Source organism: Eutrigla gurnardus (assembly GCF_963514095.1).
Source record: "Eutrigla gurnardus genome assembly, chromosome: 1".
NCBI classification, from domain to species: Eukaryota; Metazoa; Chordata; class Actinopteri; order Perciformes; family Triglidae; genus Eutrigla; species Eutrigla gurnardus.
In genome coordinates, this window is record NC_139915.1 from 31,639,297 (window position 1) to 31,652,899 (window position 13,603).

Below are 13,603 nucleotides of genomic sequence, written 5' to 3' on the forward strand. Positions count from 1 at the left end.
GTTGTTTTAAATGATTATCTCTGCAAATTGGATCATTAGATTGGTGGCATGTGTGCGTGAGTGCGTGAGTGTGCATCTCTGCGTCTGTCCGCGGCAAATCTTGCATACTGATGTGGCAAATTGCGTATTATTTTGGGAGTTTGCCCGAGGCTGCCTGCAAGGACCTCTTGTGGTTGCAGTGACACTTTTTCGAGGCACCTTTTACTTTCTGTGTTACACTGCCATTGGCTGCTCTTAACCAGGCTGCTAGAGGGTGCTAGTGATAACACAGTTGTTAGCAGAACAGCAGCTGAGAGGCAGCTATGCACTGACAGTGGGGGAGAAACAGCTAATTCACTTTCATTGTTTTGGACGTCGCGTTTTGCCAAAAGCTAACGGAACTACCAGCTGTGTACCTCTCAGCTGCAGAGACACAGAGAGGGAAAACTGTTTGCTCAGTAGACTTGAAGCCTAAATAAAAAGCTTTGAGTCGCTGTTATGCTTGTGAGATGGAGCGGAGACGCATGCCTGCACAGAGCCTCGTGCCAACAGCAAAAAAAAAACACGTCTAGACGGGGGGGTTAGCCAACTGTGTTTTTTTATTCATCCAATCAAACATTCAAGCAGTGGTCACCTGGTGGAGACCTGCACTCCACTGACTGCACCTTTCTAGTTGCTTAGTTTATTCAGTATTAGAGGATGTCAGAGCTTCTACAACGTATTTACTTTAGCAGTAGCCCAGTTTACTGTGTGCTCCAGCTGCTATCAGCTAACCATCCAGCCGGCAGCTGCAGTTCACCAGCCAGCCAAGTATTCAGTGTTCAGCACACCAAATGATTAAGGGCACGGGATAAGGAAGGAGATGTGCCAGACTCATCTGAAGCTCCCCTTTTAATCTGCTGTTGGCAGTACAGTTTGCATTGCATTAGTATTATTACAGTGTATATCAGCTGGTTACAGGAGGTGGAGGTCTCCGGTACTGGTGAAGGATCGAGTGGGGCTAATGGAGACTTAGCTATAGTAATTCCAATGTTAGGAGTGGCTTAAATGCCTGGCAGCGTGGGACTGTGGAGGATATATAAATGCAGTAACTGAGTTGTAATGAAAATACGCAGGATTTCTGACTTCCATAATGAATATTTTGGCAAATGTTCAGGACGTTGCTTTCAGTTGCAGAACCGTGCACTATTCACTTAGAGTTGTTTGTGGATTGATAGTAGTTTGGAAGGTCCATTGGATCTTCATTAAGTCATGCCATCTCTCTACATAACTGTATTTTTTCAAAAAGACCTTTACACATTGGGGGGCCAGACGAACAAAATAAATATAAAATACTTGCCAGCGTATATCATGTCCAGAGTATGAAGAGCAGTGGATCTGGTCTCTACTGCCTCTGTCAAGGTTGACAGGAGTAATAATGTTCACCATCTGAGTTTAGACGACATAGCCTGTGTGTTGTTTTTTCATAAATATAGGCTTAGCCTATGAAGCTTTCTTTCAATCACAGGGCAAAAGGTCAGAAAAAAAAACCTTTTCCTTCTTTCCCCGTGTATTTCTCACATTCTGTGTGAAAGTACTCATGACAAAGAACACACTTTGAAAAATATATATTGACTATATTGCTATTATTGAAGGAGAAAATAAAACACCCCCTTTGAAGGCTGTAAGTCTAAAATATGTATTTTGTGGTGCTGAATTGTACTGGTTAGTATGGAGGCAGAGTGGCTGTCCTATTCATTCTTCCAGATGTTTCGTTCTATTTGCTTCCTTGTCTGCAACATCCACACATACGTTCTACCGAGATGATATAGTAAGAGGGATAGTTACACAAACAAATACTCTAGTGACTGAAATTATTGAATAAACCTACTTGTGGGTTCTGGATTTGAGTCCCCAGATAATGACTTTCCACAATTTGACTGTGTGAGCAGATCTACATATACTCACTACCTGCTCATACACACATTTATTTGACCATTTTGATAAAAATGGATATAATCATCAAACTCAAACATAATGGAAAGCTGATTAATAGGCTTGCAACACTGCAGTTATGCAACGTATAAATCATTGATTGCACTACCACAGTGGAAAGAAATTAGCTGGACCTCATTGTTAAATTTTTAATTGGACTGGATCTTGCTTCATAGGACGTTACAAACACAGTCGTCTCAAAAGTATACTTATGTTAAGCCTTCTGTGATTTAAATGATCACCTGAAGTAGATAGAAACTGACTTGCTGATGTGCTCTGGTGACAAACCGGTTTAACATTTTCACTTGCAGTCTAATATGGTTTATGAGCGCACAACCGCCGTGTGTATGTTTCAAATGTCATGTGTTATTTTGCAAAAGGCTATGAAGTCGTTTATCAAAGGACCCCATACATATGGATGCACAGAGAGAGGGGGGTATATGGTGTTTATTTGATTTAGGAGACCTTTGACATGGAGGCCGCTACAGTAGAATGACAGCTGAAGCTCTGCGGGTTTACACTGCATAAAGCTCATCCTGAGGGGCCGACATCTACTTGGAATTTCAAGCAGTCTGGAGTGCGTACAGCAGAGCCATTGCTGGCGGTGAAGTGATGAGACTGGAGCTTTTTCAGGTCACTTACATATTCAGTGTAGGGGGATGCAGATTGGGCAGTTCTTTGTTTGTGGTGAATATCAAACAGTAGCCGAAAAAACGAAACGGAATAAAGGAGCGCTACAAACTGGCAAGGTATTGAGTAATGAAAGGACGTCTATACGTGTTGTTCTTTGGGAAATTAGCTTTCATTCCAATTGATTAAAATAAATATAAAAAACTCCATTCTTTTCCACCGGCAGCAATAAGAACACTGTGGTTGTCTAATTTGAAGTCGTTTGGCTATTTTGGATAGAGTGACTGAAATGAGAATGAAAGTGACAAATATTCTCACTCAGTCAAGCAGCCATTCTTCTACTGAGGCCATTTGGTTCTGCTCGAAATGCGAAACTTACTATGAAGTAATCACAATCCTTTCTCTTAAATGACCTTAAAATGAAATGCATATAACTCCCTCATCAACTCACCAGCTATAATTCTATAGTCTTAAGATTCTTAATGTTGAGCAAGTGCACTCGTTGTATATTGAGGGTAGATACAGCAGAGATGTGGAACAGTGCAGATAATCACAAGAAAAAAAAGTGCTTTGAAACAGTGGAGCATTAAGGCGAAGTGTAGATTGTGGCCTCGCTCACAGAGCTGTTCTGAGCCTGCAGGCCCTCACTTGTCTCGCTTTCTGCTCTCTCAACACCTGAGAAGACAAGGTGATCATGATTGAACGGCTTTTAAACAAATCAATACCCTTACTGCTACAATATTATGGATCGGCTCGCTTGATCAAATTCGAGAAGAAGCAGCTACATCACCGCCTCAACGCCCCGTAAAGCTTCGGCCACGGTTGGCTGCGGCTCAGGATGCTTAATGCTACTTCTCCAGTCAGTAGTTGTTTGCCACTGAATTAATGCTGTGAACGTAGTATATTGCTACTTCAAAAACTACCTCAACTTAATGAACTATTTACTATGGAAAGATATAGTGGAGCGTTGTCTACATCCCTCTGGATGTGTTGGTAGATAGTGTGTTGCTTTGTAGCGTAGCACACACCCCACCGCTTCCCTTTCAGTTACACACTGATAGCTCTGTCAGCACATTGACTGTGTTTTGCATTGTTCCGTTAGCAAGAAGTCGGCCATTAAGAGGCAATGCACCGAATCTGGTATCTGGCCCTTTGTCAATGCTTTGAATGATTTGAATACTGAGAACGAAGGTTTTAACGTGATCAGAGACAGCCTTCGTATCCTGGCACATCTAACCATAGCGTAGGATAGCGACAGTTAGCCCTAATGCTGTTAGCTCCAAATGAACTCGAGATATCTGATGGTTGTATCTCATGTGGCCTCCTCGGGAGCTTGTGACTATGGCAACCGCAAATCTGAAATGACTCAGTCATATAACATGAAATATTGTTTCACATCATGGAATACTACAAACCCACAAAGTGTGAAATAAGATCCAGTCCAGTTTGTTTGAAGCGCAGATCAGATGTGATTCATCAAGCCTTTCAGATTTGACTTCCCGTCCTTTGTCACATGCAGTTTTATTAGAATATACATATATCTCCAGCCACACCTTCAGAAACTGTTCTAATTGTGGCCTTTAGTAGAGGACATCATTACATAGCATTAGCACACCTATGTAAGCTACTGAAGGTTTACAGTGCTTTTTAATGCTTGTAACAATCAATAAAGACCTCCCAGGCTTTACAGGAACAGTGTTGTTCCTTCATTTCATTATTTTTCTTTCTTGATCTCCAGGTGATGTGGTGGTTCACTCTTACACTGTGATCTGGCTTACACTGTCAGCTTCTATCTCCATCGTTTTAACCTGTTTTGGCTGCTGAATCAGTTTGACATCCAAGATATATCCTTCAAAAGCATATTGCAGAACCTTGTGTCCGCCTCTTCTTTCTGAAATCGCTTTTTCTTTCTAATATTTACATAATATTTCCTCAGGGAGTGCCGTTAGTGACAGTGTGGGCTCCGTGGTAGCGCAGACACCTTGACAGGGTAGCAGCAGGGGGCGGGTCCTCGGAAGAGTCATGCCATTTGACTTTATAATATAAAATGTTTATTTACAAAATGTGTATTTAGAAGAAGCTCTTTTTGCTTTTACCTGCTTTTTTGTGAATAATACCCACTAGAGAACCCTGTGGAGAATGTGATACTGGATAAAACGTGGTTGTCAGATGCCACACCAACCGCAGCAGCACTCTCCGAGATGCCCTGTGTTCAGCCTCTTCCTTTTTTTTGTAAATGAGAACAAGACAATCCCTTGAAATCTTTGTGCGCAAAGGCTTCCAAGTTGTGAATGAGAAACGCCTGACACAAAATCCCAGCTTCTGTCACCATGCGCATACTGGCATAAGGATGACGGGAAGAAGAACAAAGCCAGTAACCCCCCCCCCCCCACACACACACACACACACACACACACACACACATTATTTAGCTTGGCAAGTTATGAATCTATTACAAATCCTTTCATAGTATACTCAAGAAGAATAGCCTCGTGTGATAATGCTGGAAGGCTATCGCGCTGCAGCAGATGCCCAGCTGCATTGTGGGAGTGCATCCCTTGACAAGGCTTCCACAAGCTGGGTTCACTGACATCAACGTTCCTGGGACGGTCATGGAATCAGAGCTGCTCCTTCGCTGGCCTCCCAGTGGCACTGCTACAAGCACATCCAGGGGGCTTTTCATCTGCAAGGTTAAGACAATACCCGAGCCACTTGTCGGAGCATCCAGCAGAGGGCAAATAAATGTGACTGTGAACAAACACAAAGAGAAATGTAAAAGAATCCCCGCCGGGTTTGCCTTTTGATAGAACATGGGATAGAACATGTGATCTGAACTAAACAATGTTATCCAGGGAATAGTCTGTGACATGATTGGATAAAACATGGTTGCAGTGTCGAAAATCGTGCATGAATTCAAGTATTCTACTCCACTCCAATTTTAGAGTGAAGTACGTGACTTTTTACTATATTTTTGACTAATGTATTTTTGTGAAACTGTGTACTTGCAGGATTAAACAATTTATATTTGTCATTTTCGCGGTGGTATTGCTATTTTATTAAAGTATCTATGTATTTAACACACCACTTAAATTCCCGTCAGATATGACTCAGTTTAAAAACAGCTCAGACTCCTTGACATTGCAGTTATATTTCATTTAATATCAACAACTAGTTTAAATAGCTGTTCTGAGGTCTCAAGAGTCAAGTCATCATCTCTAAACCACTCACCACAGATTATTGATCGGCCTGGCTTGCCGTGGCCGGCTCAGTCAACTCTTCTAAAATATTGCCGTTTAAACTGAGACTTGGGTTTGGCTTGGCGAGGCTATTTGACATCTGTGTGAAATGGAATCGGTGACGCTCCGGCCACGACAGCTCGTCAGCATTCGGAGCCTTCAGCGTCTCGGTAAATCTCAGTATCTCTGGCACCCCGCCACTTCGGAGATTTTTAACTACCTCGCTGACCTCTGCCAGCGAATTGGAGATCTAATTCCCCCTTGGTCCACCATCATGAAAGGCTGTCTGCTGGATTCACTTGCCTTCCTCGCAAAACTGGACTACATATTTTACATGTCTTTTTTTGTGAGAGATTTTAATCTGGAAAAAAATCCACTTGAGAAGTGATTGAACAAAAATAAACCGTTGTGTCAAGAGCCATACAGCTACTCATTTTGGATATATTTCTCTATTAAGTACAACCCTAGTGTGACTTAATTAATTAGTAGCATTTTCATTTCTTGGAGAATTTAGCATTCTGTGATCCTTTTGGTTAATGGCATATTCATAAAAACTCTCCTGCATTAAGTCAAATTGGAAATATTGTGTCTACTCCAGCCATGTTGACATATGACAGATGTTTGTGACCACTGACAATAAATATTTCATGATGGGCCTGGGATAAATCAAAAATTCTATAAAAAAAAAAAAGAAATTAAAAAGAAGACAGAATAGAACTTCTGTTTTGTTGGCTCCATCAGACCATGACCTTCATCACAAACTGTGATGGCTTGCACGTGATCGTGAGTCCACAGTTTTTGCTGGAACATTGGTTGATCACACAGTCAAGGTCCGGAGTGAGTCACTTCCCCAAGCGAAGGTATCTCTGGGTCTTGTTGGCGAGCGTGGACCAAACGGAGGGGGGAGATGGTGACTGGACTGTTGTGGTGAAGATTAAACTGAACCATGAGGCAAAACTGGATTTACCAGGACCATGATTTGTTCATAATATCCAGAGAGATCTCCTAGTAGAGCCCCTGCATCTTTGCGTCAAAATGGGCTTGAACTACCTCAGCAGTTGAGGACCATTCAGTATCGACTGTACGGTCCTCAACATGGGCAGCACAGCACAGGAGGCTGCATGTCAGACTGGGATAATCCAACACTTTCAATGTTGAGGGCCCCCTTCACAATTTGATCTGATCCTAATTTTTTTTTTCTTGAAATCTGATTGGCTCAGTAATGTTCAGTGTGAACCAGACGAACTGTGATTAATGTTCAAAATGGGATGGTCCCACGGGATGCTTGCCCTCTTCTGCGCATGTGCTTCCCATCACCTGACAAATAGGCCATCCTTACCCTCAGTGTCCCTCTGGAGCATCTGTTTTAGCATTAACCATTTATAAAAGGGAAACAGCTCGCATGGCTGGTCTTGTTTTGATTCAGTGCATTGGTGAAGTGCTTATAAAAACTGAGGAGGGAGGTTTTGGCAAAACATCCAAAAGTGTCTTGAAGTGTCTTCAGCATCATGAGATTCTCTTTTATACCACAAACACTTAATCATTACAAAAAATAAATAAATAAAAAAACGGATTGCAGCATTGAATTGAATTTGGCCTTAATTGAGGACAGTAGAAATAAGGGAAGCATTCAAACAAAAATCACCAGCCTCCCGATTGAATGCCCCTGTGTTTGATTGTTTCGGTACCTTATCACACTCTTTGTCTCAGAGCTTTTAATAATGATATGGTTGTGTTTACATCGTAGTAACTTGAAAGTCCGGTGGATCTCATACAGATACAAATAAGCGTCTTTTGTATCAGTATCAAACCCTGAGGGACACCACATGCATTTGACACCATGTGACATGCAAACTGCTGCCAAGTGCTTCACTTTCCAAATGAGTCATCAAGCCATTCTTGGCCTAGATGCTAATAAGTCAACCAGAACACTTACCCAGAAGGTTGGTGGTGAAATTGCCCATTGGAGTGGTCTACCTGATGATCTAATTATCTAAAGGACAAAGGCTCCTGCTGGAGGAGGATAAATGCTCACCGGAGGTTTTCCATTTTACAACCTGGGAAACATAAATTTGTTCTTATTATTGGCTTATAACTTGTCTGTAAAACATTCATACGATTTTTGAATTGTCAATAAAACCGACTCCTAAATTATAAAGTGAGCCTCATTCAAAACCGGCAGCAGACCATATTATGAATGTAGCATGTCGCAGGTCACTTATCTGTACATTCCTCTCCTTCAGACGGCGTTGGCACTTTCTCCCACTTTAGCTATGGTGTTCATTATTCGCCCAGCCACCCCTTTATCGGTTAGCGAAGGCTTTGCAGAATCACAGAGCCTGCGGCGGTACTGCTGATGTGATGAGTTCACGTCAAAGTCAGATGAGAAATGTTCTGCCATAAAATCCCTAAAAAAAATTTAAAAAAGTAACGCTATGTAGGCTCCAGTCAGACAAGTGGGATAACAGGGGAGATAAGTGAGCTTAAAACAACCTGTGGGATATGCTGCAGCCTTATAGCAGAAAAAGTAGCAGTGATTCCATGCAAAACAATCAAACAATTGTGTTCAATGCAAATTGAAAAAAAAAAAAGGGTTTGATGGAATCACTGTGAACTCGCTGCCACTGGTTGAAGAGAGCTGATCTGCTTGCGTATGTGAAGGGAGGGGGGTGTGAAGTGGCAGGCAAGAGACTGGGGATGATGTGTGTGTGTGTGTGTGTGTGTGTGTGTGTGTGTGTGTGTGAGAGAGAGAGAGAGAGAGAGAGAGAGAGAGGGAGAGAGAGAGAGAGAGAGAGAGAGAGAGAGAGAGAGAGAGGGAGAGGCAGGTGGAAAGGGGGAGGGGTTTAGGGTGGTCCAGACAGTCGGTCCTTGTGTAGCTACCTCACACGCTCAGCTTCTGCGCATCATTTAAGGGGGAGCCCGGCTGTCGCTTTTACGCACCGACCGGCTGCTTCACAACAACACAACCGCTTTCAGCGTTACTCCACCACTTTGTTTCCTATTTATTTTTCTATTATCTCAACGTTTTTGCTCTCCCTCTGCGTCTCTCAGCCTCCTCAACTAAAAAAAAAAAAAAAAAAAACGCTTCGCATCACCCATCACATGGAAAACGCGGCTCCGCCAGGCGCATTTATCCTCTCCTCACCCGAGAGGAAGCGCGTTAAGGACTAAAAAAAAAACAGATAAAGAAGGGGAAAACAGCAGTGATCCGTGGATGTAACAGCGCAACCATGAGAATACCACAACTACCAACAAGGTACAACGGAGTTAGTGCGAATTCACCCCATCATCCCACTGCGCTTCATCGAATTGGCTGATTTTTTTTTGTTTTACAATCGTGATTGCGAAGACTTGCGGCTGGGTGGGATGCGTCCATCTGCGCTGTTTTTTGTGTTCTCATCAGCGGCGTCGCTGACGATGTCTGCATCGCGGAAAATCTCCGTCAGAGAGCCGAACGTGTTCCCGCTGCAGCACACTGGGCTTTTTATTTCATCCGAGATGCCTCTGAGGAGGAAGCGTCGGTGCTCTCTGTACGCATAAGTTGCTAAGCCGGTATTTTTTGTGTGTTATTAAAGCGAGCCAAGCAACGCTGTCAGCTCCGAAACAGAGTGGGAGGGAAATGATTTGTATGAAACAGTTGTGTGATTTTATTTCTCTCCTCAGATGTTATTTTTAGAGGAGCCTCCATCAACACTGCTGTGGAGTCAGAAGAGATACCCCTGATGCATCATTTCTTTTTTTTTTGGACCTTACAAGTCTCGTGCATGGCTTCTGAAGTGATGATGGTGAGCCTTTTTTATTTTATTTACACTATGAAAGCTCCCCGAATCAAGCCCCCCTGATATGTGATGCTACAGTATTTAAAATAATAATAATAATCTAATTCTGAATGTCACAGATGTTCTCTCATTCTTAACTTGCAGCATCGTTTCCCCTTGACATGACATTGGCAGTGATGCTTTTAAAGTATTGTTTACATATCTGGGTTGGCCTCTTTTCTCTCCCACTGATGAACAAGTGGAATACAGCACAATGCTCACACTCCAATCAGGCCAAACAAGGTCCTCAAATTAGATGCAGACATGATGGAGAAGACACGGGGTGGATGTACGGGGCGTACTGCAGTAAAGTCTGTGGTGTAGTGTGTACTTGATGAAGTGTTTTTGGTGTCCTGAATAATGATTATGTGGTAAGTGCTGGTGCATTTTCAAACCCATTTTTGAGAATTGGTACAAAAAATGTTTCTTTAGATTTTTAGATACTGTACACATCCTGTTTGTCTCTCCGGCTGCTACGTGTTTTCCTCAGTGTCAGTTTATTGGATGGAAACCAAAAGTTAGAGCTCAGAACTCTCCTCTTTATCTATTTTCAAATTAGGCTCTTGCCCTGGATGGAGCAATGGGAGACAAATACATGATTCTGGAAGTCCGATTGCTACAGCAATCTATTTAGGACTTCTCGTAGTCTTTTTTTCTTATTCAGCATATTGTAAGTGTTCATCCCGGCCTTCAGGATTAGTCCAAAAGTGAATGAAAATCTAGCCTTTTGTTCCTAGAATCATAAATAAATTATAGGCCGCATATTCAAACCCCGCTGATGACTCACCCTCGGTTTCAAAAAATCAATCACAATACAAGTTGTCGTGCCATTAATTGGTAAATCCAAATGAGATTTCACTGCAACGTTCTCCTCTCTCCACTGCACTGTGTCTAATTGTATGTAATATCATATTAGGGCAGCAAGTGATCTCTGTTTGAGTAGAACCATCATATTCACAGAACTTTTAGTGAATAACAAAATTCTCTAATTTGTGAGAATAAAAAGATGACATGTTTTCTGTCCACAGGGAGGTCCTGGCATGGACCGCCGTGTCTAAATGAAGTGGTTCCGCCATGCAATGTTCCTGGAAGGCAGTGATTCTACTGGCCTTGGCCTCCATCGCCATCCAGTACACGGCCATCCGGACCCTCACCTCCAAGCCTTTCCAGCTGTGCCCGTTGCCCAGCCGCCAGAACTGTGGTCTGGGTGGCCAGGAGACAGATCCCCCCTTTGAGCATGGAGCGGCGGGCGTCGGAGGCTGCGACGATTACCCTTACTTCTCCATCAATGCTACGCGGAAAACCCACATCCTGGTGCTGGCCACCACCCGCAGCGGCTCCTCCTTCGTCGGCCAGCTGCTCAACCAGCACCAGGAGGTGTTCTACCTGTTCGAGCCCCTTTATCACGTTCAGACCACGCTGATTCCGCGCCTGTCGCACAGCCGCAACGCCGCGGACCGCCGCGTGATGCTGGGCGCCAGTCGGGACTTGCTGCGCAGCCTGTATGGCTGTGACCTCTATTTCCTGGAGAGCTACATCAAACCGACGCCCACGAACCACTCCACAGACAAACTGTTCCGTCGCGGTGCCAGCCGAGCCTTGTGCCAGCAACCGGTGTGTGATGCCTTCGGTCCCGCCGATGTGAATGTTGAAGAAGGGGACTGCGTCAAGAAGTGCGCGGCTCTGAACATGACCCTGGCGACGGAGGCGTGCCGCGATAAGCGCCACGTGGCAATCAAAATCGTGCGGGTGCCAGAGATCGGAGATCTACGCGCTTTGGTGGAAGACCCACGGCTGAATATCAAAGTGATCCAACTCGTCAGAGACCCGCGTGGTATCCTTTCGTCACGCATCGAGACCTTCAGGGATACGTATCGTCTGTGGCGTATTTGGAGGGCCACTGGTCGAAGGCCCTACAATCTAGACTTGAGTCAGCTCACGGTCGTCTGTGAGGACTTTCTCAGTTCGGTTTCAACTGGTCTAAGCCATCCCTATTGGCTGAAAGGGAAGTACATGTTGGTGCGTTACGAGGATTTGGCCAGAAATCCGCTTCTCAAGACGAAGGAGATCTATGACTTCCTGGGGCTGCCCATGGATAAAAACGTAGAAGACTGGATACACGCAAACACTCGGGGCAGCAATGAGCCTTCAGCAAAACACAAGTTCGGTACGGTGAGGGACTCGGCAGCTAACGCGGAGAGTTGGCGTTTGAAACTGTCTTACGACATGGTCGAATACACGCAGACGGTTTGTCAAAAAGTACTTCGCCAGCTGGGATACAAGGCTGTGAAATCAGTCGAGGAGCTGAAGAACATGTCTCTCTCGCTGGTACAGGACAAAACTTTTGTACCTTTTTTGTAACAAAGATAGTTCTCTAATGACTATTTTTGATATATTTATAATTGTTGCCTTATAATTTCCTTCGTGTTGTTTCTTTTTTGTTTGTTTCTGTGATTTTTGTTTCTTAAAATTTGCACTAAACTTTAAAAGATTTTGAATGCACCGTGGGAACTATGGATGATTCCCCCATTGTTACAGAACAGCACACTTTAAAACACAAAGTAATCAAACAAGCTAGTTTACAAATGTCTATTTTTCTTTCTATTATGACAAGTGAGACGAAGGCACCGTCTTCATTCATTTTTCTGTATGCAAGCTGTTGTTTCGACAAAAGTAAAATGTTGCCCCTTCAAAAACACCCGAGTCTGGATGGGGTTTTTGGTAAAGCAGACATGTTTGGTTTGTTTTTTTTAAGACCTGTGATGGCATATTTGGACTGTACAAGCCCTACTGTGCAATAAATAGTGAATGTCGCAGTCAACCTTTACCACTATGGCATTTGTATCCATGTGGGAAGAGAAGAGATACTTCTGACAGATGCAGCGCTTGCAACGGATAATTGCAGACAATTAATAGGCTCTCCAGTTAAAGGGACAGAATCCCACCGGAGATCACCAGTGTTTCATCAGAGGACTTACAACCATCTGTGATAGACAAACACACGCTAATGAGAGGCGGCGTCAAAATCTTCATTACTGTGGCTATGTAGACAGTATTTAAAAACACATGGATGTAGACATTATATAGGTAATAATTCATGCATTTGCCAGTTTTATTTATTACTTTATTTATTTTTATTTGTAGACCATTTATTCTAAGTCATTCACAGTGAAATCATGGCCTTTTCTGTCTTCAATTAAAAAAATATGTTTATGCTACTGTTGTCTATTGATGGTAACACATCAGTGAAGGATTTCCCTGTTTTTAATGTCACTGGAGGTATTAAAACAGAAAACATCCCTGAACACAAACATAGCGTATGCGTTCTCTCTCAAGTCCAATAACGCACATCTCCGTTTAACAGTTGATGTTGGATCTATGTTTATCCCTCTCATGAAAGATTCATAACGGAGGAAGATAGGTCTTTGTGGAACAGGTTGCGCAGCAGATTCCCATTTTTGCTGCGGATGAGTGGATTGCTCACACTGTACAATGCAGCCACATTAGATCTCATGTAATAAAAAAAAGAGCATTACGGTTAGCATTACGTCCGTAATCTAGGACAAATCCCCCGTTCGGTTGATCTGCTGTTTCAACCGGGCAATGTCAAAGTACGCTGCTGCAGCGGGGTCAGTGCTACTGAGGGTTTTCAGTTTTTCACGATGACATGTCAATAATAAATAATAATACATGTCTTTCTTCACAGGGTGTTAGGGTTTAGGCAACAACTTAGTAAGGTTAAGGAAAAGACCACGGTTAACTTGACTCAACAGCTCACGTGACTTCTGAGTGACCAACGAGTCACCTGATCCAATAAGTCAACATTGACTTATAGTTTCACTCTTGACACTGACAGCAGTCTCCTGGGTGAAAGTGCTGTGTCCGTGCTGGTCTCCCCTTTTGTTTTCATTATTTTTGTTTTGACAGAATATTCAAACAACCATCACATACATGAGAAAAGCTATT

At 43.2% G+C, this 13,603-nt stretch overlaps 1 protein-coding gene across 3 annotated transcripts; it reads left to right on the forward strand.

Moving 5' to 3' along the window:
* The first annotated feature begins 8,638 nt into the window (after positions 1 to 8,638).
* On the forward strand, positions 8,639 to 12,937 carry chst1 (carbohydrate (keratan sulfate Gal-6) sulfotransferase 1). Of its 3 annotated transcripts, none has more exons than XM_084018904.1 (3): positions 8,639 to 9,075; positions 9,483 to 9,604; positions 10,666 to 12,937. In XM_084018904.1, the coding sequence occupies exon 3, from the start codon at positions 10,712 to 10,714 to the stop codon at positions 11,996 to 11,998; it is 1,287 nt and encodes a 428-aa protein (XP_083875030.1). In that variant the 5' UTR covers positions 8,639 to 9,075; positions 9,483 to 9,604; positions 10,666 to 10,711; the 3' UTR covers positions 11,999 to 12,937. The 3 variants fall into 3 exon arrangements, with proteins under 3 accessions (XP_083875030.1, XP_083875032.1, XP_083875031.1); XM_084018905.1 differs by lacking the exon at positions 8,639 to 9,075 and adding an exon at positions 9,104 to 9,349; XM_084018906.1 differs by lacking the exon at positions 9,483 to 9,604.
* Positions 12,938 to 13,603: the final 666 nt, after the last annotated feature.